This window comes from Plecotus auritus (assembly GCF_963455305.1).
Source record: "Plecotus auritus genome assembly, chromosome: 10".
Taxonomy (NCBI): Eukaryota; Metazoa; Chordata; class Mammalia; order Chiroptera; family Vespertilionidae; genus Plecotus; species Plecotus auritus.
In genome coordinates this window covers 15,929,842-15,954,400 of record NC_137785.1, presented here as the reverse complement: position 1 = coordinate 15,954,400, position 24,559 = coordinate 15,929,842, and the positions used below count along the sequence as shown (strand labels likewise).

The 24,559-nt window shown below is 50.0% G+C and overlaps 1 protein-coding gene across 2 annotated transcripts; it reads right to left on the bottom strand.

Moving 5' to 3' along the window:
• SMG9 (SMG9 nonsense mediated mRNA decay factor) lies at positions 1 to 24,559 on the bottom strand. Of its 2 annotated transcripts, none has more exons than XM_080644446.1 (14): positions 24,283 to 24,559; positions 21,749 to 21,904; positions 19,008 to 19,082; positions 18,656 to 18,920; positions 18,470 to 18,567; positions 15,657 to 15,769; positions 12,203 to 12,314; positions 9,506 to 9,601; positions 9,016 to 9,101; positions 6,183 to 6,289; positions 4,927 to 5,034; positions 4,625 to 4,753; positions 4,178 to 4,322; positions 1 to 524 (listed from the first exon to the last, which is right to left on the bottom strand). In XM_080644446.1, exons 2-14 carry the CDS (start codon positions 21,896 to 21,898, stop codon positions 446 to 448), a joined length of 1,563 nt encoding a protein of 520 aa, XP_080500572.1. In that variant the 5' UTR covers positions 21,899 to 21,904; positions 24,283 to 24,559; the 3' UTR covers positions 1 to 445. The 2 variants fall into 2 exon arrangements, with proteins under 2 accessions (XP_080500572.1, XP_080500571.1); XM_080644445.1 differs by having other exon boundaries at positions 2 to 524; positions 4,178 to 4,325.

Below are 24,559 nucleotides of genomic sequence, written 5' to 3'. Positions count from 1 at the left end.
TAAGCTTGCATAACTGTTTTTATTTGCACCACCAGATCTGCTCCAATAAAGAGCTCCCAAGACTGGGCCTCACCTTACAGGAAAGGGCTGGGAGTCAGGGAAGAGGGATCTGTTGCTCCTGTCCCTGCAGAGGGTCAAGATGGAGCCCATGCTCCTTGGTGACCATTCAGCCTCTTCCCACCACCTATCCCTGTGGGGGACTAAGGATGGGCTATCCTGTCCCAGGTTGGGGTAGGATCTCAAAGTCGTCCCTGAAAAATGCTCCATTGAGGGTAAGGGGCCTGACCCTGAACGCCTCACGTCTCCGGGCGAGGAAGTCACGGTTCCTCATCCACCAGGCCTACTGCCACTCTCCACCTTGCCAGAGGGTCGAGGACGTACGTGCTCCATTGCCATCCACTGGGGCCCAGAAAGGGCTTCCTGCATGACACTGCTCCCCTCGGTCTCAGGCCAGCAGACGGCTATACTCTGCCAGGGCAGAGGACTTTTTCACCCCGTCCCAGATCCGGGCCGCATAGTGGAACCTGTGAGAGGAGGCCAATAGTCAGAGTTGCCCTGGCTGGGGCCCCACCCAGCCTTGGGGCCATATATGACCTGTGATGTGGGCCTGCTCAACTGGGATACAGGAAAGATGCCAACCCTGATTCCCTAACTGCCATGGTAAGTGAAGCTGCAGATCCGGGACCTGGACTAAAACCTCAGCCCCCACCTCCGTGTCCAAACTTCCCTCCACTCTACTCAGTGCTGGCCTTTGTGGGAGCGTCTTTATCTCTGCCTCCCTCCAGAGTCTTGTGATGACCAGCTGCCTAACCCTTCTACTCCAAATTCTCCCTCCCCACTGGGCCCTGGCTCAGACCAATGGGAGGAGCAGAGCTCCAGCCCACCTCATCCTGCCCCTTCCCACAGCTGAAGGCACAGACCCAGGGAACCAAGACAGAGGCTGCACCAAGCCAAGCTCTTTCTTTTTCTGGTTTGTTTCTCTTAGAAATTAGAGGCGGCAAACCTGCTGTGGGCTCTGGATATGAAAAGTCACTTAAACTTGGGGCTGGGGAGGGGTGCAGGGCTCTGTGAAACCAGTGGCAGAGGAGGGAGAACATGGGGCGGGAGAGGGAGCGGCAATGAGACTGCATCTGGTGAAAACTGGAAAATGCAGTCCTGTGGTTCCTGACAGCTTTCTAGTTTCTTCTCCTGTGAGGCTACTTTCTGCACTCAGGGCCTTAGAATGAATCTTCTTTAAGCTTACTGTCCTACTCTTCACAATCAAATGACACCTAACCACAGGTGTGTGACCTAGCTATGTGACACTTCTCTCTGAGCCTAAATTTCCCCACTAGTAAAATCAGTGACGAAACATACACTCCAATGGTTAATTAGGAGGATATGAAATCACATGAAACAATCCTATCTACACTAATAAAAGAGTAAGATGCAAAATGACCGTACCTTCACAGCGCCCACCAGCCAATCAGGAGTGAGTATGCAAATTAACCCAACAAAGATGGCAGGTTAATTTGTATACGCAGGCGCCGAGTGGCCGGGGGTGGGGCAGGATGCTTGTGTTGTCGCCATGGCGACGACACAGGCATTCCGCACCACCCCAGCTGCTCCAGGCCTCTGGGCAGCATGGGAAGGCGGAAAGGTGGCTCTGGCCGGAGTGAAGGCGGTGCTGGCAGCCAGGGGAAGGAAGGCCCATTCTTGCACGAATCTTCATGCTTTGGGCCTCTAGTCCTATATAATTTAAGGCTAATATGCAAATTGACCAAACAGCAGATCACTATGACACGTGCTGACCACCAGGGGGCAGATGCTCAATGCAGGAGCTGCCCCTGGTGGTCAGTGTGGCACTCAGCCAGAGCCAGGCTCACAGCTGGCGAGCACAGTGGTGGTGGCAGGAGCCTCTTCCGCCTCTGCGGCATCGCTAAGGATGTCCAACTGATGGCTTAGGCCCGCTCCCTCAACCTAAGCCGTCAGTCAAGACATCCCCTGTGGGCTCCCAGACTGCAAGAGGGTGCAGGCCAGGCTGAGGGGACCCCCCACCCCTTGAATGCACAAATTTCGTGCACCAGGCCTCTAGTGTGGAATATAAAATTTAAAGCAACAAATGAACCAACAAAACAAACCCACAGACACAGACAACAGTATGGGAATGACCAGTGGGAAAGGGGTATGGGGGAGGATGGAGAAGGTAAAGGGGTCAAAATATCTGGTGACAGGAGACTGGACTTTGGGTGGTGAGCACACAATGCAAGATACAGTTGACCAGAGTTGATCATAAGTGAATCATAGAATTGTACACTTAAAAAACTTAGATAATGCTATTAACCAATGTTTCCCCATTAAGTTTAATTAATAAAAAAAAATAAACCTAACCCTAACACTCTTAACCTAAATCTCTAACACTAACCATCCAACACTAACCTCAACCATTTAACACTAAACCTAACATTAACCCTAACAGCCTAACCCTAATACTCTAATCCTAAACCCTAAACTTTAAGCCTTAACCCTACACATAACCTAAATCAAGCATGTCAAACTCAAGGCCCAGGGGCCGCATGCAGTCCACAATGAACATTTTTGCCGCCCAGCCAATATAACAGTATGTAAAAAATGTTTTAATAAAAATTTTGTAACTCAATTTTTATAATATCCTGTTATACATAACTAATGGCCCGGTGCACAAAATTCATACATGGGGGGGTGTGTGTCCCTCAGCCCGGCATGCACCCTCTCCAATCTGGGACCCCTTGGGGGACATCCATCTTGCATTCTGGGACCGCTGGCTCCTAACCGCTCACCTGCCTGCCTGATCGCCCCTAACCACTCTGCCTGCTGGCCTGCTCACCCCCAACTGCCCTCCCCTCCTGGCATGATCGCCCCTAACTGCTTCTGCTTTGGCCCCGCCACCATGGCTTTGTCTGGAAGGATGTCTGGAAGATCTTCCGGTCTAATTAGCATATTACCCTTTTATTAGTATAGAGGCCTGGTACACAGGTGGGGGCCGGCTGATCTGCCCTGAAGGGGGTCCCAGATCAGGGTAGGGGTCCCCTTGGGGGGCAGGGCAAGTCTGGGCGAGGGGCTGGGGCCGTTTTGAGGCTGGTCACATACCCTTTGAGGTGGGGGCCCTCGCTGTGGGAGGGCATGGCTGGCCTGGGTGAGGGGCTGATGGCCATTTGCAGGCTGGCCATGCCCCCATCTGGGTGAGGGTTCCCACTGGGGGTGGTCATGGCTGGCCTGGGTGAGGGTCCCCGCTGGGGGGCGTGGCCAGCCTGGGCAAGGGGCTAAGGGTCGTTTGGGAGCGGTTTGCAGGCCGGCCAAGCCCCCAGCTTTGTCCGGAAGGTCTTCCGGTGTAATTAGCATATTACTCCTTTATTAGTATAGATGATTAATCCCGAACTACAATGTTCACTAATGACTGATTACTATAATCATGTTACATTCATTTCTCTTACGCGCCTTACAAGAAGGTGCACCATTTCTCTCCACTAATACTAGCAGCAAATATTTTAGCAGCCGATGGCCACATCATTAGTCTTGGACTGACTTGTTTGGTGTGCGCAACAGGAAATATTTTGCTTTCGGAGAACAAGAGAAATAGGTTTATTTGTGTTATGCTTTTTAATTTGTGCAGTTATTCAGTGTCTGGTAAGTTCATGTTCAAGAAAAAATGTTAATTTTTATTAAAATGTTCTATTATTTTATGTTAACGATGACTCATTTATTTCAGCCCTTGGTATTTAGCATGTCTCTATCAAATTAAACCTACGTTTCCATGGAAATTGAAGCTTTTGTTTTTTGCGGCCCACATAAACTTATACCTTGTTTATTTGGCCTGTGTTAGCCTTTGAGTTTGACATGCTTGCCCTAAATCCTCAACAATAACCCTACTGCTATCTCTATACCTAACTCTAACCTAACTGCTAAACCTAACCTTAAACTCTGCCCTAAACCCTAACCCTGACCCTAACTTTAATTTTAACCATACAATTTTTAAATAAAAATCACCACATGAAACAGCACATTGCCTGGCATGGAAGAAGCATTTACAAGATGGAAGTAATTATCAATGTTCCAGAAAAGGAAACAATGTGGAGAGAACTCTGAGAACATCCTCTGGGTGGGTGGGTGGGAGGGGGGAAGGGGTAGGGGCACTCCCCCCTCTGCCAAGAGCTCTTACCAGTTCTTCTCGGTGAGGATTGTGTGCGACAGCTGCGGCCGGGCCATGGACATCACTTGGCTCCGGAGTTTGCTTACCAAGGACTGGAAGCTGGGGTGGCCACGGTACCCCGGGAGTAGGGAGAAGAGTGGGCTGGAGCTGGGTCCTGCTAAGTGGAGGTAGGAAGATAAGGGGCCAGTCAACCAGCAACCTGGGCTTCCAGAAGCAACTGGGGCTCAGCCCCAGCCCAGCTCTTCCTATTCGCCCACCACTTTGAAACACGCTCCTGAAAAAGGGTCCAAGCACCTCAGGGACAGGTCAGAGTCTTCCCTCATACCAGGGTGGGTTCCTGTCACCCCCAGGCCAGGGCAGACCATGTCTCCCCCTAATCAAGGTGGACCCATGTCAACCTCCAGACCAAGGAAGCACCTATCTCCCATGGCCGATTCCCTTGAGGGGGAACCATACCAGCTCTTGGTGGGTTTTCACTCTCCGCTTCGCTGTCCATAAAGGGCATCAGGAACAAGTTGACCTCAGAGTCCAGGAAGTCAGGGGGGAGCCCAGGGAAGACGTTGCACTGTAACATGGACAGAGTACCTGGAGGAGAGAACTTGTGAGCCTGCAGGTACCATGCTGCCAGGGGAGGGGCGGGAGGTACATGTAAGATGGTCAAGCTGGGATCAGAAGACTAGTCTGGGGATCTGGGCTGTGAGGCTGGACCAGGAGTTAGGAGGCCACTGACCAACTAGGGAGTGACGGGGGACCCTCACCCTTGTAACGCAAGTGGGAGTGAGCCATGAGCTGGTCGATCATCAGGTGCATCTGCCGCAGCTTTCGAGGACAGAAGTCCTCTCGGCGAGCTTTGTTCTGTAGGAACACTGAGGGTAAAGGGGAGATGGGGCCCTGTGAGGCTCGGCCACGTGCACTCCTCCTTCCCATCCCAAAGATCTATCCTTACCCCCAAGATCACTTGTAAATATTTATGTGACATGTAACTGCACTTTAGTACCAGGCCCTGGGCGATGCTGGGGACCCCGAGGATGAGCCAGATCTGCTTTCTGCCAGCAAAGATGGAAAAGACAGAGAGGAGGATGGCCACATGATTAGGAGTATTTCAGAAAGTGCACGAGGGGCTCGGCAAGGCCAGGGAAGTAGGCAAGACCCTGCCTGGGGTGTCCTAAAGCAGTGGTCGGCAAACTCATTAGTCAACAGAGCCAAATATCAACAGCACAATGATTGAAATTTCTTTGGAGAGCCAAATTTTTTAAACTTAAACTTCTTCTAACGCCACTTCTTCAAAATAGACTCGCCCAGGCCGTGGCATTTTGTGGAAGAGCCACACTCAAGGGGCCAAAGAGCCGCATGTGTCTCGCGAGCCGCAGTTTGCCGACCACTGTCCTAAAGGAACTGGATCTCTGCAGAAAAGCAGGGCATCAAGCATAACCAATGGATAAAAGACACTGGGGGGGGGGGGGGAACAGGTAAAGGCATGTACTGGGGGAAGAGGAGGCTGCGGGGAGGTCAATGGGGGGGGGGGAAGAGACATATGTACTACTATTTGTAATACTTTAAACAATTAAAAAAAATTAAAAAATTATTTTTTTTATAAAGGCCAAAAAAAAAAAAAAAAAACCAAAAACAAAAAAAACAGAGCAGAGCAAGAACCGAGCAGGCAGAGGAGCGGCATGTGGGAGGCCACGCAGGGCCAGTGGGAGCACAGGGGCAAGGGGCCACTCGGATCACTCCAACACTCACTCTGAGCCCCGTTCTTGTAGATGCCAGAGACCCAGAAACAGACAAACTTAGGTCCTGTCCCCCAGGATCTCCATTCTGATCAAGGAGCCAAACCAAGACTCAGGGTCATGCCCTCAGTGGCCAGGGTGGGACTGTGGCAGTGGGACCCTCGGAAAAACTAGGGGCTAATTCTTTCTTACTTCCCTCCTCCCAGCTCCCCACGTCCCCCATGTCCCTGATTTTGCCCCTTTCTCCCCTCTACCCGCTCCTCTGGCCCCAGAAAGCTTCTCACCCAAGTGAGGGTAGTACTCAGTGCCTTCATCAGAGCCTGATGAGCTGCTGGACTCGTGGCTGGGGGATGGGGTAGAGGGCTTCACCATCTCTGCTGTCTGCAGGAACCTGGGGATTTGGGGTAAGAAGTTGGCTGAAGCTCCGGCACTGACACCCCATATCCTATGGCCTGGGGGATGTTGCATACACACCAGATTTCTCACACAATTTTAGGGAATTCAGAAACAAATCCATGGATTTATATCCACTGTATAAATTTTTTATGAGTTTATGCTAATATTTAAGAGCAGTTTAAGTTCATAGCAAAACTGAGTGGAAAGTACACACATTTCCCATAGGCCCCTGCCCCAGTCCCCAGCTTCCTTGCTATCAACATTTCCATGAACCTACACCTACACGTCATTATCACCCCAAGTCCATGGTTCACATCTGGGATAGCTCTTGGTGCGGTTTACTCTTCGGGTTTGGACAAACACCATGTATCCACTGTGATCACAGAGTGCTTTTGCTGCCCTAACCGTCCTCTGTGCTCCACCTAGTCACCTCTCCTTCCCCTCAGCCCCGAACCACGGATCTTTTTACCGTCTCCATAGTTCTGCCTTTTTCAGAACGCCATAATCACACTGAATGGCACCGTCAGATTTTTACTTAGTAACATGCATTAGAAATTCCTCCATGTCTTTTCACGGCCTGACAGCTCATTTCTTTTTAGCCCCAAGTAATATTACCATGTCAGCATGTACCAGTTTACCTATCCACTCACCAATGGAAGGACATCTTGGTTGCCTCTAATGTTTGACAGTTAAGGATAAAACTGCTATAAACATCTGTGTGCAGGTTTTTGTGTGGACCTAAGTTTTCAGTTTATGCTACTTTTAGGTGTTTCCAAACATGTGAAGTTAAATACCATTAAGCTGTTATGAGGTAAGGAATGATGGGATATGACAAAATGATGGCCATTTTCCTCACACAGACACACCCCCAAACACCATGGTCTCCACAATTTTAAGGGGTTCACCTACTCTGAGCCCACTGGTAAACTCTGGTTTAAAAACTAGGCTCTCCCACCTGCCAGCACCGGAGCCCACAGTCCCACCAGAAAGTGAACTCCACAGGGCAGTCTGTTTAATGTTTTGTTCACATCTGATCCCCGGTGCCAAGAACAGCGAATGACATACATTAATGCTCAATGTTATTTGTCATGAGAATGAATTCCAATGAACAATGGTGGCAGGAGCAGCGGTTTCCTAATTAGGTTACTTAGATCTGGTCACAAAACTGGCTCCCCAGCAAATTTCTTCTTACTTCTGACCAGACCCAAAGCTCCCCCAGCACCCAGGGTTACCAACACAAACAGAAAGCTCCCATTTAGCCCCAGCCGGGCTGCTCAGTCGGTTAGAGAGTCGTCCTGATATGCCAGGGTTGTGGGTTCTATCCCTGGTCAGGTATAGACAAGAATCAACCAATGAATGCATAAGAAAGTAGAAAAACAAACCCATGTTTCTCTCTCCTCTCTCTCTCTCTCTCTCTCTCTCTCTCTCTCTCAAATCAATAAGTAAATTTTAAAAAACACACCTTGTAAATATCAATTGCTATGTACCAGGCACTATGCTGAATGCTTTAAATTCTTTTAACTCAATCTGTATAAAAGCCTTGCATATGGGGAACTGTGGGGAAAGAAGCCACTTCCAATAGGAGCTAGGAGTCAAACCCGGGGCTGCCTGATTCTGGAGACATCTGCTTCCTTTAGCTCAGCTCTCCCCTTCCCAGAGCTCCCCTTCCTTCCGCCTAGGCCCTGTGCCCAAGGCTGTTTGCCTCCCCTCAGCTACCTGCCGGGGGCCAAGGCCAAGAAGAACCCTTCTGGCGCTAGGTTCTGAGCCAGCTCTGTCTGGGGGCATTTCTGGAACTTCCAGCTGCTTGAGGCAGGACTCCTGCCAGATCCCAACTCCCTCCCTTTTCCTGCCTGCAAGGTACCAGCAGATGGTACACATGCCTGCAGGAGATGGACAAGACTCTAAGGACCAGACAAGCCAGCTCCTGCTATTTATTCAACAAATCTGTATTAACTATCTACCCTGTGCCAGGCACTGAGTGAGGCACTGGGGATTCTGTCCTCCTAGTCATCCCCCCCGTCCTCCTAATCCCTGGCAACCATGGAGCTTCCAATTCTAATGGGGGAGACAGACCATAAAGAGATCTACACTATCCTGTCAGGGGTGAAAGGTGCAATGAAGGAAACACAGCAGGGCAAGGGGGGAGGGGCACAGAGTGCCAAGTGAGGAGGTCAGGGAAGGCCCGAGGCTGACCCGAAGGCCATGAGGGAGGGATTCTTTTTTTCTTTTCTTTATTGATTAAGGTATTACATATGTGTCCTTACCTCCCCATTGCTCCCCCCACTCATGCCCTCACCCCCCTGGTGTTTGTGTCCATTGGTTAGGCTTATATGCATGCATACAAGTCCTTTGGTTGATCTCTCCCCCGTTGCCCCCACCCTCCCCTACCTCCTCCCTTTGAGTTTGATGGTCTGATGGATGCTTTTCTGTCTCTAAGATCTGAGGGCAGAATGTTTCTGGCTGAGGGATGAGGAGTGCAGAGTCTAAGCTCTATGTGGAACAAACCTGAGGGCACTATGGCTTTAATGTAGGGGGAGAGGGAAAGTGGTGGGAGAACCATTGAGGTGACCAGGAGGGTTAGGTGGTAGTGACCCAATCCAACTCCACATACATTCTGAAAGGGTCCCTGTGGCAGCGGAGTGGAGCTTGGGAGACCTGGGCAGGTGGCTGGGACTCTGTGCCCTGTCTCATGGCCAGTCCCCGCTCCTACCAGCCTCTCACCTGTATAGACTGAGGTCCGTGAACCAGTCCTGGACGACAATCACCACGTGGCAGACCGTGAAAAGGAAGGCGGCAATCTGGAGTGACTGCGGGTGGGGGTGAGAGACAGCAGAGTTGAACGTCTCCTCTGCCCAGAGAGGGGTCCCTGATCCCAGACTCGGCTGAGGGGGCAGCAGGGTAAGTGCCTCAGAGCCTTTAGGCACGCACTGTGTGCCCAGACTGTGCTGGCACCTCTCTCATGGGCCATTCCTAAATCGGACAAAGTTGGAACAATCACCCCCATTTTCAGAGGAAGACACTGAGGCTGGAAGGGGGAGGGGGCGGGCAATGACTTTTGAGAGGTAGCACCGGATCTGACTCAGTGTTGTCCTCTTCCTACAGCTGGGGCTCTGATAAAGCAGAAACAAGGACAACCTATACCCAGCCCCCCCATCACAGATCTTGCAAGGAAGGGTAGAGCCTCACCCCTGGGCCTAGCTCGGCACCTCACCTGCATCTCTACATAGGTGTGGGGCAGGTTGTACTCTGGAGGCAGCTTGCGGTCATTGTTGATGAGATGGTCCAAGATGGAGGGACTCAGGATAGGCTGCAGCAAGGAAGAGAAAAATGGGTCAGGGAAGGGACTGTGGGTCGGATCCCAAGGGTCATGGCTACCTAAGTCCCACACGCTAAAGGCAGATACATTGCCTCGCTTCTCTCAGGACAAAATAAGGTCAGAAACACAAGCGGGCAGCTTCTAATGAGTGCTAGTCAGCAAGAGGCGAAAGGAAAGTTTCGAAGCAGGAATTCTTTCCCCACCTCTTTTACAAATCACCACTGCTCTCAAGTGCCTCACTCCCAAACAGGAGAGAACTCGTAGTGCTAACAAATGTAACATCTATTTGAATGAGTCATGCCCCTCTAAGACTCTTCTGTTGTTGTTTCAAATACTTTCAAAACTTTGCTAAGATAATTACTTAGGTAGAAAATTATTAGTGTAGCCCTGGCTGGGTGGCTTAGTTGGTTGGAGCATCATCATCCTGTACACTAAAAGGTTGCGGGTTTGATTCCTAGTCAAAGTGCGTACAGGAGGCAACCAACCGATGTTTCTCTCATATTGATGCTTCTCTCTTTTTCTCTCCCTCTCTCTCTAAAAAAATCAATAAAACATATCCTTGGGTGAAGATTATAAAAAAACTTAGCCGAAACCAGTTTGGCTCAGTGGATAGAGCGTCGGCCTGCGGACTGAGGGGTCCCAGGTTCGATTCCGGTCAAGGGCATGTACCTTGGTTGCGGGCACATCCCCAGTAGGAGGTGTGCAGGAGGCAGCTGATCGATGTTTCTCTCTCATCGATGTTTCTAGCTCTCTATCCCTCTCCCTTCCTCTCTGTAAAATATCAATAAAATATATTAAAAAAAAAAAAAAAAACATAGTGTGAGGATTTAAAAATTGTACCAGCCCTAGCCAGTTTGGCTCGGTGGATAGAGCGTCGGCCTGCGGACTGAAGGGTCCCGGGTTCGATTCCGGTCAAGGGCATGTACCTTGGTTGCGGGCGCATCCCCAGTAGGGGTTGTGCAGGAGGCAGCTGATTGATGTTTCTAGCTCTCTATCCCTCTCCCTTCCTCTCTGTAAAAAAATCAATATATTTTTTTAAAAAATTGTACCAGTGAGTGTAAAAGAATCAGCGGTGCACACATGAAACTTTTCGTAAAGGAATATTTCATTAAAAAACTTAAAGAGATAAATTAGCCTGATAATCTATTGCCTTCTTGCAGTGAGTGGAATTAGGAAATACGCTTTTCCAACTGCTCGCTACCTAAAACTCCAAGCACTGCAGTGTTCCGTTCTGCCCCTGACCCAGCTTGCATACAGTTCAGTTCACTTCCAGGGCCCCATGATCCTTGCACAGAGCCTGGCACACAGGTTTCAGGCCACATTGGTAGGTTTTCCACTCTCCATGTCACCAATGCCCAAAGTGAGCACCACCTATGGGACAGGGCTCCCAGAAGGGCTCCAGGCAGGTGGGGAGGGGGAACAGTACACAAGAACCAAACTAATTATCGACCTATGAACCAGGAGATCAGTTTGATTCCCAGTCAGAGCATATGCCCGGCTTGCAGGCTTGATCCCCAGTGGGAGTGGCGCAGAAAGCAGCCAACCAATGATTCTCTTTCATCATTGATGTTTCTCTCTCTCTCTCCCTCTTCCTTCCTCTCTGAAATCAATAAAAAATGTGTTTTTTTTTTAAAGAACCAAAGTGATAAATCACGTGCTGCGATGGGAGAACACACAGGCACTAGTGGGCTCTCAGAGGAGGGGAAGGCTTCCAAAAGCAGATAACATCCCAGTAAAATATTCAGGGAGAAGGCATTAGCCAAGCAAAATGGGGAGGGCAGGAAGAATGCTCTAATGACAAAGGCAGTGACGGATAAGAGCAATGAGTACCTACTTCATGTCAGGTGCACTTTACTTGTGTTAACTCACTGAAATCTCACAAAAACCCTAAAGGTAGGCAATATTATGTTTCCCACTTAAGAAAAGACAGCCCACAGGGTCTCTCCAAACTCCAAGCACTGCAGTGTTCACAGACCATGGTGAGGCCTGTGATGTGCGTGGCAGGGTTGGTGACTACACCAGAGAGGGAAGGCTAGAGGGTCTGGAGGAGGCAATCACATAGGCCCTGAAGGCCAGGCTAAGGAACAGGACTTGCGTAAGAGCAAGGGAGAAGGTAGGGAAAGCTGCCAGTTAAATGCATGACAGGCCACTACTAAAGGTAGTGATGAGCCTGGATGCTCAGTATGTGGCAGATCCTGTGCCAAGCACTGTGCCTGGATGGTTCCACTGAATCCTTGCTACAATCCTGAGGCTGAGGATGCTTAGCGTCCCTATTTACAGATGAAGAAATTGAGGTTGGGAGTGGGGAGAGGGTGTTGGTTACTTAAAGTCACCCAGCTGGTAAGACTGAAAGGCAGAATCTGGACAGACTGATTCTAGGGCCACACTTTTAATTGGTATGCTAGAAGAGTTTTTAGGCTACTCTGTACACATGAAGGGGAGAAGAGGGGGGCAAAATTGACAAGAGACTAAGGGCCAAAAAGACATAACTTGTCTTTAAAAACTGCAATCCAAACAGGGTGCTGGCTTAAATTATTCTGGGATGGAGCTGAAGGTGGCATGCAGCAGGGTGGGGCAAGTGGAGGTTGGCACCTGAGTGTCCAGGAAAACAATCCGCTCTTGGGTAATAAAGAAGTCGATTCCACTGGTCTGGTTGCCCCCTCGTTCCTTCATTTCAGCGCTCTGGGCCCGGAAAACATACGCCCTGTGGAGGAGCAGGTGGGGAGCACTGGAGTCTGGTTCTCAGCCTTTGACACTCCAGTGAAATCAGCATGTGGGACGTGGTTCCCTACCTGCCCACAAAGCCTTCCACCCACCGCCCCTGCAGTCTGGGGGACGGAGGGGAGCTATATTTTACGCCACATGACGCCACCCCCTCCCATAAGTAGATTTGTTAATTCATTTAACAAAGTTAATAGACTGCGGTGTTGAAGAGCAGGGACTAGGCCTTTCTGCTTGGATTCAAATCCCAGCTCTGCCTCTTCCTGGCTGTGTGGCTTTAGCAGATTCCTTTTTTCTTGGTTTCCTCATCTGTAAAATGGGGATAACAGTCTCAAACCTCTTGGTTACTGTGAGCCTAATATATGTAAGGCCCTGAGAAGAAAGTGTCAGATACACACTGATTTGTAATTGCTAGTCATTAATTACCAAGTGTACCTGCTCTCTGCCAGGCACTGGAAGTGAGCACCGATACCTCTCCACAATAGAGAGGTTGTTTGGTGTCTTGGTCCTAGTTCTCCCCCATCAGGTGGGGCTCTCACTTCTACCTGTGCTGGATGCTGTGGCTATAACAGAGCTGGGCCTTGCCCTAAACCAGTGGTCGGCAAACTCATTAGTCAACAGAGCCAAATATCAACAGTACAACGATTGAAATTTCTTTTGAGAGCCTAATTTTTTAAACTTAAACTTCTTCTAATGCCACTTCTTCAAAATAGACTCGCCCAAGCCATGGTTTTTGTGGAAGAGCCACACTCAAGGGGCCAAAGAGCCGCATGTGGCTCGCAAGCTGCAGTTTACCGATCACTGCCCTGAATCACTGTTGCTCAACTTGGTCACTGTGACTTAGAGTGATTCTGTCTCTTTTGAGTTGTAAATCACGATACCCTACCTCTCAAAGGGTAACTGCCACCTCCCTGAGATGCTCAGTACGTCCTCTGACACAGAGCAGATATCTTCCCACTTAACACCGTACCGCAGACCTCCTAGGTGCCAGACACCCGGACGTAGCAGTGAACAAGAAAGACAAAGTCTCTGCTTCCGAGGAGCTTCTGGTCTAGCTTAGGATCAGCAGAAGTCAGTAACTGCAGGTGTTAGGAAGAAGAAGTATGTATGGCTCCAAGTGGGAGTAAGTCTGTCTATGGAGGAAGGAAGGATTGACCTAAGAAGCAAACGATGCCGCTGAGGATGAGAGAGGAAACTAATTAAGCAACTTAATTAACTTAAAGGGGGAAGTGGGTGGGGGGATGGAGGATGGAAAACTAGTCCAGGCTGAAGGCATGGTCTGTATAAGGATCAGAGCAGAGTGGTGAGAGCACAGAGGACAACAGGGGTTGGGAGTGAGAAGAGGTACACAGGCCCTGGAGGGGCACGGTGAGGAGCTGGGGCTTTGGCCCATGAACCTGGGGAAGCCCTGAAGAGATTTGGTAGAGGAGTGACAGGACTGGATTTGGGTTTGGAAAGCATCCCCTTGCTGCTGTGTGGCGAGGACTGTAGTGTGGGAAGAGTGGATAAGGACTGACAAGCCCTGCACTCTGGGGCCTCCCTGTCTTTAACCTGATGCCCAACTCTCCTTCTTGTTCACCCTGCTCCAGCTGCGGGGCCTCCAGGCCATTCTGCACACACACCAGGCACTCTCCCACCCCAGAGGTTCGCACTGCCAAACCTCCAGCTGGAATGCCTTCCCTCCACCAAGTTTGCTCTTTCTCAAATGCCCCTTAGTGAAGCCTTCCCTAACCACCCCACTCTAAGACTGTAACGTAGCCCTAACACTGCCTCCCTGTGTCCTTTCCCACTTGGTCATCATCTGCTAACATGCCCAAGAATGTGTTTGTTTAGTTAGTTTACTATCTCCTCCATTACAAATATAAGTCCCGCAAGGACAATGTTTTTGCCAGTTGTTTACTCTTACGTCCCCAGGACCCAGAACAGTGCCTGACACACAGTAAGCACTCCATAAACACTTGCTGAATTGAACTAAAGCAGGGAGACCAGTTAGGAGACTTACTGGCATCCTCCAGGGGAGATGTCAGTAGCTTGAACTAGGGAGGTGGGAGTGGAGGAGAAGAGAAGCAGATGAATTCTAAAGGTAATCAGGAGGTAAAACTTATGAGACCTGATGACAAAAGTAGGTACCAAAGTCCACCTTGCCACAGGCTGACAGAGGTCAAAAAGACAAGCTAGGCCAATAGAATTCTGGCTCAGGAATCTGAAACGAGTCACCAGGACATTCTGTTAGGTGGGGTTGAAAGCTGAGGTTGAGAGACTAAGAGCTGGAGCTGTTCCAAAGCGGAGCCAAGTTGAGCTGAAGTCATGAGTGAGTAGAGGGGATGGAGCGACTGGGAGGCAGGGGAACCTCACAACCCCGGCTCTAGTGGGTATGTGTTCTCACCGCGATGGTCCTTAACCTGTTCTGGGTCTGCATCAGCCCCCCACCCAGATCCGGTGGAAACTACGGATCCTTTGCCTGAGTGAAACCCCTGACTGCAGATGTGTGTAAAATTCTGCATTTGTTGTTAGGGGTTCCTCATGGATCCTGATGCCCATCTGTGGAATGCAGGGTGATATCACCTGCTTTATTAAAGAAACAAAACTATTGTTTTGAGATAACCCAAGTGGCTACCCCCCTTCTCTTCCCCCATTTTGAGTCTTCCTACTCTTTAATCCCTGCCTTTCTCCCTTGCCTTCTCTGCCCTCAGTTTTGGATCCTAGTTCTTAAGCTCCTCCTCCACCAAGTCCTCTCCTGGGTCTTCATCCTTTATCTTCATGATCATACCCCATCCTTACTCAAGAATGTAGGACTGAGGCTGGTCTAGAACCCATGCCTTCCATCCAGATCTCTCATATTCTACTTCCCAGGCCGAATCAGCCACATTCGTGAGCATTTGCCCTGTGCCAGGCTCTCGTTAGTGTTGGCCTTCCTGATCTTACGTCAAAAACCCACTTTACAGATGAGGAAGTGAGATACGGGAGGTGAAGTGACCTGTCCAAGGTCAACAAGTTGGTGAGTAGCAGGGCTGAGACTGAGGTGGGCCTCAACCCAAAGACAAATGAGTACACCATCCCAGTTCCTGGCTGGGCTCTGTACTTTTTCCCGGGGAAGTAGAAAGGAAGGGAGGACCAGGATTGGTTACCTTGGAACTACACAAAAATTTAGACCAGCCCCAATTAGTCCTCATCTGATGAAGGCATTGAGGCTAAGAGAAGGAAAGCAAGTCCTCAAAGATCTTTGGTAACACCACTAGGAACATCCAGGTCTGCCCTCCCCTGTCTCAGGTGGGTGCCCACTTCCCTCCTGGCCCCCCCACACTCCTACCTGATGTCCCCTCACCTCTGGTCCTCCTCAGGAGTGTTGGCTGACAACAATGACATGACCATGGATTTGCCTGTCCCCTGGAGGCCCAGGACACCAACCACCAACACATCAGTCTGATCCAGCAGGTACTGTGGGAAGATGCAGGAATACAGCCCTTATGAATCTGTCAGCTGCTAGAGTGGGAATGAGATTAAGGAGCCCCAGACTTCCATGGCTTGCCCACCTGTCTTATCAGGTATGAAGAAAAAAATTCTTGCCCTCAATTGGGCAAAGGGACTGTGTGTGTGTGTGTGTGTGTGTGTGTGTGTGGTGGGATACATAGAATATTTGGGGCACAAAGAACAGCATATGTGAGAATTCCAAAGTAGAAAAGAGCCTGGCCTGGTCACGAAGCCAATAGGAACTCAGTGGGAAAAAGGGGAGCGTGGCCTCTGGGAAGAGAAGGGGAAGCACAGGAACGAAGGACAGGTTCAAGGTAACTGAGGGCTATCAGAGCTGACTCCTGGGAGGCTCTCTGCTCAGTCAGGCTGGGAAAACATGGGAGGGAAGCATGAGAAAGGGAGCAGTGTGCAGAAACAGGAGGTCAGTCCGTCCTGGCTCTTTCTGTGGGATTCCAGTCCTGGAAATTTGTGAGACCTTCACCTCTGGGCCAACTCTGCTGACTTTCACCACCAGGGGGCATAAGAGACATTATTCACGGAAAAGGAATAAAATAGAGCAGGTCCTTGAGAAGCAAAATATTTTTATAAGGTTAATGAGAAAGAAAAAAAAAAAAATCAATTCCCAGCAAGGGTCACTATCTGTCAGGAGTTTGTATGTTTTCTGCATGTCTGCATGGGTTTTCTGTTGGGACTCCCGTTTCCTCCCACATCCCAGGGATGTGCACTTTAGGTGAACTGGCGTGTCTAAATTGTCCCAGTCTGAGTGAGAGTGTGAGTGTGAGTGTGGGTGTGGGTGTGGGTGTGGGTGTGAGTGTGAGTGTGGGTGTGACTGGCCCTTCGATGGCAGGGCTCCTGTCCAGGGTGGGTTCTCACCTTGAGCCTGAGCTGCAGGAATAGGCTCACCTGTGACCTTGAACTAGATGGAGTAAGTGGGTTGGAAAATAAATACCTGACTTGTTTTCATTCATCTTTGGGTTTCTTAAGATTAATAAAAGAATTTATTTCAATGTTTAATGTTAGAAGTGTTTTGGGTCTTTATTTAGAAATTTGGTGATGTTTCTGTGACCAGAAATAAACCATAGGAACTTAACTCTTGTTCATATCAATTAGCCCTAGGCCCTAGGGTAAAATCGGTTTCATTATACGTCATTATGCTTAAAGTCGCAGTTTCCAAGACCTTATCAAGGATGTTAAATGAGCCGAAACCGGTTTGGCTCAGTGGATAGAGCGTCGGCCTGCGGACTGAAAGGTCCCAGGTTCGATTCCGGTCAAGGGCATGTACCTTGGTTGCGGGCACATCCCCAGTAGGGAGTGTGCAGGAGGCAGCTGATCGATGTTTCTCTCTCATCGATGTTTCTAGCTCTCTATCCCTCTTCCTTCCTCTCTGTGAAATATCAATAAAATATATTAAAAAAAAAAAGATTTAAAAAAAAAAAAAAAAAAGGATGTTAAATGAGGATTCACTGTATGTCCTCAACTGTGGCTGCTGCTCCTTAGAATCAACTGGAGAGCTTTTTTTTTTAAAAAAAAGGCAGCTAATCCTGGGCCTAACTCTGAACACATGAAAACAGCACATCTAGGGCTAGCCCTGTCCACTGACCACATGTGGCTAAATTAAAATTAAACAAAATTAAAAATCCAATTCCTCAGCTGTACTAGCCACATATTGGGACATGTGGATCAGTGCTCAATAGTCACAAACAAGGATAATGGCCACCACACTAGATAACACAAATACAGAACATCTTTACAGTGCTAAAGTGTAGGGCCTGGACACTGGCTCCTTTTTATTTTTTTAGAGTGGAAGGGAGGAAGAGAGACAGAGAGAGGAACATTCATGTGAGAGACACATCGATTGGTTGCCTTCACATGACCCCCAATCAGGGCCAGGGATCGAGCCTGCAACTGAGGTATGTGCCCTTGACTGAAATTGAACTCAGGACCCTTTAGTCTGCAGGCCGACACTCTGTCCTCTGAGCCAAACCGGCTAAGACTGCCTCCTTAAAAAAAACAGCACTCCCCAGTTGATATCAATGTGAGAGGACACACAGAGGCAGCGGAGCCAGGTAATAGGTGGGCCTGGCATGTTGTCCCAGTAAGTCCAAGCTGTTGGGGAAGGAGGAGGCACACCAGGTGAATTTGACGAGGAGCCTGATCTGACAGGTCTGGCGATGGGGGGAGAGCAGCAAAAGAGGCAAAATGTAGACTCGGAGACTGGAGGTAGGTATGTCAGTCCAGGAATGGGAGGTCTGAACTAGAGCAGGGCACTGGGATGGAGGGGGAACCTCTGCGGAGTGATATTCAAACCAGTTAACACTGGTACAAGTGCTTCCACCAATTAGGAGGGAGACTGAAGCAGGGTCCAGGAGGCCACCCTGCTGTGGGAAGGCGCAGGAGACCCTCAGGCATCTAGGTGGCAGTGGGAGCACCTCTTAGCCAACCAGTATGAAAGGTCAGTACTTTACCAACCAGTACAGCTGAGCTAGTGAAGCTACTGAAATTCAGCCCTGGCCGGTGAGAGCTTTCGGATCCATTTCCTCTCATTGCTGCAACTGCCTGAAAGCTTGTCTGGTGTAGCCCACCAAGAGGCTGGAGGTATGGGGTGACGGAGGTGAGGCTGTGGTTCCTGGGGAAGCTCAAGCACGGAGAGACCCATTCCCCCAGTACCTCAATGGCACTGTCGCACCAATTCATCTGGTCATCCACCAACTTGATGCTGTGCTTCATGCGCTCTGGAGGCAGCAGTTTGGCCTGGCCCACGACAGCTGGAAACAAAGCAGGAGACAGAGGATGCAGTGAGGGTCTGTGAGGGGGTTCCAGCTCCCAACCAGATTCTCTTCAGTCCCAACTCACGGTCCATAACTGCTGGCGCGGCAGTGCCCATGCCCCGGTTCTGGATCTGGTACACAGGCTGGGTGGGTCTCTGCCCCTCCTTCTCCCCCTTGGGTAGCACGGGGGCTGCAGGGGGTGGTGGGGTGGTGCCCTCGGGGGCTGAGGCATTTGTTGCGGCTGCAGGCCCTTTGCCCTCCTCCCGTGGTTTCATGAGGACGATGGGCTTCTCAAGAGGGGCTGGGGCAGGTGGGGCAGCAGGGGCTGCTGGAGGTGGTGGCTGCTTTGACTATGAGTGAGGAGGTTTCCAGTCAGTGGGAGAGATCCTTGACCCATTACTCCCAGCCTCCCCCTCCCAAGATTCTTCCCTGCTCACCCGCTCTGCCGGAGGTTTGGAGAGGATGATGGGGGTTTTCTGCATGATGGAGGCACCTGTCTCTTCGCTGCCATCCTGTGGTGAGGGAGGGCAGTTACTCCACTGGCTCTCCTAGACACTACTCGGAAAGCCTTTATGTGCCAGGTACTATTCTACTAGTAAATGCTTTCATACATTAACTCCCTCAATCCTACCAACAATCCTGTGAGATACATACTATTATTTTTTTACAGTATTTTTTAATTTATTTCAGAGAGGAAAGGAGAGGAAGAGACAGAAACATTAACGATGAGAGAGAATCATTGGCGGCCTTCTGCACGCCCCACACTGGGGATCGAGCCTGCAACCCAGGCATGTGCCCTGGCCAGGAATCGAACCGTGACCTCCTGGTTCATAGGCTGATGCTCAACCACTGAGCCACGCTGGTCTGGCAGGTACATACTATTATTATCTCCAATTTACAAATAAGCAATTGAGGCAGATAGGTTAACTGGCTAATCACACAGCCTTATAAGCAATGGAGGCAAAATTGAACCCTGGCAGCCTGACTCCAGAACCCATGTTGCCAACAGCTCTGTGCAGCTACCTCTGCTCGACAAGTCCAGGGGGAAGGAGCAAGGACTCTGGAGCTAGACAGATCTTGGTTCAGACCTAGCCCTGCCACTTGTGAGTTGTATGAATTTGGATGAGGAACCATCCTCACTTAGGCCTGTTTCCTCCTGGTGAGACTACTATGAGTCCGAAAGAAGACAGAGTTCATCAACTGTCCATGTGGCATATCTGACACATGGCAGGTGCTCACCATCTGAGAGCTGCTGGTAGCACCTGCTATTCTGACCCTCTTCTCCTCAGCCCTGCTCTTGTGCTGGCCAAGCCCATGGACTGATTCCCACATCTTGCCCTCTCCGTGCCTCTTCTGACTCACCCCAATCTGCTTGAGAAAAGGGAGATGTGAGTTTGAGTCTTATTCTTTCTCTGGTTTCTTGATTAAACTTGGGAGAATCTTGACCTCTCACTGGGTCTGTTTCTTCTCCCACATATTGAAGATTATTTAAACTCCCTCAATGCTCTCTTCACTGGCCTCTGGTGAAGAAAAAAACAAAAGGATGATATGCAAGTGCTCTGGAAAAGACAGCTACAAGAGAACTGTCGGAGGAAAGGCTGTGGGCTTCCAGGAGGCCAGGGAGGGTGACAGGTGAGAAGGTCCGGGAAGGAGTAGATGATACCTCGGACTGAGGCTGTGAGGGTGGAGAGAAGATGATGGATAGGATATACATTCAGGAGGCACAATGTGCAGCACTGGTGCCTGACTGGTGTAGGATTGGGAGGCAGTGTCCAGGATGTGGCCCAATGGGTTGTCATTGATACTAGGAGGAGAAATGGCAGAAGATGCTGAGGTCAGCAGGAGACATGAAAGTTGTGAGGAGTCCATTAACCAATTAGGAGGCTGTCAGGGCTCAGTAGACAAGTCAGAGACAAAGCAAAGATTTGGAAGTTGTTTGTTCAGGGTCTGAAGGAGTAGGAAGATGGCAACATTCCCCAGGAAGATGTGTGTGGAAGAAATACTGTGTTAGTCCCAAGGGAAGAAACAAGCAAGACACTAGCTCCCTGTGAATAAATTATTCTTTTTTAAAATATTTTTTTATTTCAGAGAGGAAGGGATGGGAGAGAGAGAAACACTAATGATGAGATAGAATCATTGATTGGCTGCCTCCTTCATGCCCCCAACTGGGGATCGAGCCTGCAACCTGGGCATGTGCCCTTGACCGGAATCGAACCTGGGAACCTTCAGTCCGCAGGCCGACGCTCTATCCACTGAGCCAAACCAGCTAGGGTCGGATAAATTATTCTTCATCTTTGCGGTCTTATGACTGAGAAACTGGTCCCAATTGTTACCTTCTTCCACCCCACCAAACAGCTTTCAGAGGTGGGCAGGGCACTAGAGGAAAAACCCAGGGGATAGATTCTGGCAGTAAGTCATCTAAGCACCGGAGAAGAGCAAGGAAGGGCCCGGGCCACACCAAGGCCCTGATTCCCAGTCCAGGACACTCTGCAGCAGGCAGGTGGTGCTCTGCTTAAGGCTCAGCTGGATTTGGGTTTGAGTCCTGGCCCTAGAGCTTACTGGCTATGACTTAGGGCAAGTCCCTTCTCCTCTGAGGCTCATCTTCCTCCTTGGGGAAAATCGCATTTATGGGTAGCTGTAGAGTTCAGGAAGACCCAAAGAATGTAAAGCACTTTGCACAGTGTCAATACACTGCATGCTGCTCAATAAATAGAAACAGTTGTTGTTATTGTCTCCAACTCTCCAATGCCCATTTCATTCAGTGAAATCCAAAGCTGTTTCCATGGCCTTCCTGGTCCTACATGATCTGGTCCCAGTTACCTCCCTGACTTCATCCTCCTATCATTTCCCTCCTTCATCCTCTGCAGCCACACTGGCTTCCTGGCTTGAACACACAGATATAGGCCTCAGGGTCTTTGCTGTTCTATCTAGAATGCTCTTCACTCAAGTTTTTATCATTCACCTCATTCAGGTCTCTGCTCTTCAGAGAAGTCTTCTCTGACCACCTCGTCTAAGACAGCTCCCTTTTCACCCTCTACCTTTTTACTCCCTGAGGGCAGTCGGTTTTGTTCACAATATCCCCAGCATCTAGATTAGTGCCTGGCACATGGCAGGTGCTCAATAAACATCTGTGGAATGAGTGGATACAGAAATGCTGTGCTTAGAACTAGAAACTCACCCGTCTCTCTCTTTCCCATGGTGCAATGTAATCCCTCTCCCGACCACCAGGCCCAGAGAGATTCTGGGGGCCGCCGGGGCCAGGCTCCTTCCACCGTCGCCGCCTCTCTAGACCATAGGGCCCAGGCTGACTGTGACCAGACTCAGACATGGTCGCCTACGGAGAAAAAGAGGTTGAGTCCAAGGTGAACCACTCCATTTGGTTCACCCTGGACCATAAGAAAACATTTCCTTTCAAGAGAGCTCTGTAGCTGTGGCAGTGACTGCCAACTGGCTCCCAATATCACTTTTTCCAAAAAAATAAAACGTTCAGTTCTGAGCTGGGTACATGACTATCCAGAACACACTGCTCAGCATACTTTGCAGTTAGGATGTCCATGTGACTAAGTTCTTTCTGGTCAATGATATGACAATGGAAGTGTGATGGCAGCTCTCAGAAACATTCCTTCACAGACGCTCGCCCATGCCTTTTGCGCCTTCCTCCTCCTGGCTGGAAGGAATGTGGATGTGGAGGCGGGGGCTCAAGCCGCCATCTTGGACTGTGAGGCAACTTAATTGAAGGAAGGATGGTAGAACAAGATATAAGGTTCAGGGGTTCCCTATTAACCTTGAATTTCCTACCTCAACATTCATAAGAAAACAAATACACTTCTACAACTCCTCTTTTGAGGAACCCTTACTGGCATTTGGGGATGGGGCTCCAACATTCAAGGGCCTATTTTCATCTGGTGTCCCTCAACATTTCAGTGTTGGTTACCTTCCATTCCTGGTGGTTCATCATCCATTACACTCCGAGGTCTCACCAGTGTTCATGTTATTAAATGTATGTCATCTGTGTGACCCACTCCCTACCACTTAAGTGTCTGTCTACAGGTACCTAGGCACTTTCCCCGGGTGTTTGCGCATCATTCTAGGGAAGTCTCTGAGTACTTGTCTGTCTGGTTACAGGGCTATAAGGCCAACTGCTATTGCTCATGGGTCAAGTTGGCAAACTGCAACCTAAGGACCAAAGCAGCTCTGCCTTCTGTTTTTGTAAATAAAGTTTTATTGGAACACAGCCATCAGTTTACAAATTGTCTATGGCTGCCTTCTTGATTCAATGCCAGAGACAGAGACAGTATGGCATGCAAGTCTAAATTCCTCCCCAGCCCTTTACAGAAAGCTTGCTGACTCTTGCTTAGCGAGCTCTCAAGTGCCTGTGAAATCATTCAATGAATCCCCTCCAATCCTATCCCAGTACAAGGTGCCATTAACAGGTCCATATGAGCGACTTTTCCTAGAACTGAAGTATCTGTTGACAGGATGCAGGAGTACTTTGGCTCGCCAGGTAGGGACTTGACAGCTACTCTCACTGTTCTGTGACCCGTTCCCCAGCCACAAACTGGACTGAAGACAGGACACGGCCTGATTACAAATGTTTATGGAAATGATTCATTTAGGCTTAAATGACTGTTTACAATCTCAGTACTAGATTCCCCACAGAACTTGGGACTCCCTGCTTCCTCCCTGGCAATTAAGCATCTGTGTACTCATTATTCTGAGGACCTCTGCAGTGCCGAAGTGTCTGTTTTCAGCCTCAGTGGGGATTCTGTCCCCCACAGCGTTTGCGTACCTACAGGCCCCCTTCCCAGGCAAAGAAGTGCCCATCTGCGTGTTATTCTGGAAACCTCCACAGTATTTGAGTCAATTTAACAGCGCTTGTGGACAGTTACCCAGAATAAGGGTCCACCTACAAGCAATTTGGAGACCTTCAATGTTGTTTCCAAGCTCCTTTGGGGATTCCCCCAAAACGTGTAAAGCCCACCTATTTACAAGTGTCTATTGACAGAATTCCATGGTGACCTCCCAGAAATGGAGTCTAATTACACATTTCTTTGGAGGGGGTCTCCTCAGTACGTATACATCTCTGCACACACCCCTTCTGGGGATCTCCCAGAATCGAAGTGTCTACTTGCAAATTATTTGAGGAGACTCCCAATTCCTAATTCCATATTTATGCCCAGCCTAAGGAAGCACTCCAGTCTACACGCTTCTCTGAGGACTCTCTGGCACATAAAAATCTTTACAGGGGGCCGCCCCTAGAACGGATGGGTCTTTATTCAGGAGTCTTCCCACGTGCAGGCATGTTTACAGGCCTCCCATGAGGAACCCTGTGACATTTACACAGTATCTGAAGGGATCTGGAGTGGCTCCCTGGTCCTCAGGGGTCTGTTTGCAGGCCCTCTGCGACGGCACCCCCACAGCGTCAGTTCCTCTTGACACGTTATCCTTAGGACCCTCGCGCGCTTTATAACCAGTTTACAGGCCCTCTCTACTAGCATCTTCCAAACCGAAGTTCCCAGTTACAGGTTAATGTCCACTCCCCAGCCCACCCTCGCCAAGCCGGCATTTAGTGTGCTGCTCCTGGCTCAGGACCCTATCCCGCAAAACCCGCGGGCGTCCGTCCGAGCGACAGTTTAACCGTCAGGAAGGGGGCGGGCCCTGAGGCGCCCCCCGCCGGTGCGCTGGCCTCGCGCGGGCACGCAGGCCCCTTACCTAAGGCGGCTGCTGATTGGTTCGTTAGGACGCGGCGCGCCCTCTCCGTGACGGGGGTGAGGAGGGGAGGTTCCACCAGTAGCCACCCGCCTGTAAATGGCGTCTGAGGGACCAGGAGCGTGGGTGAGACAGAAAGCAGGTACCGGTCACTCCGGAACCGGCGTGAGCATCCCGGAAGCGGCACCAAGGAAGACCGGCCCGAAGGAGGAAGAGGAGGAGGAGTTATCGCGGGGCCAATCTGAACCCAGGTCCCGCGAGCGCGAGCGCGCGCCCAACT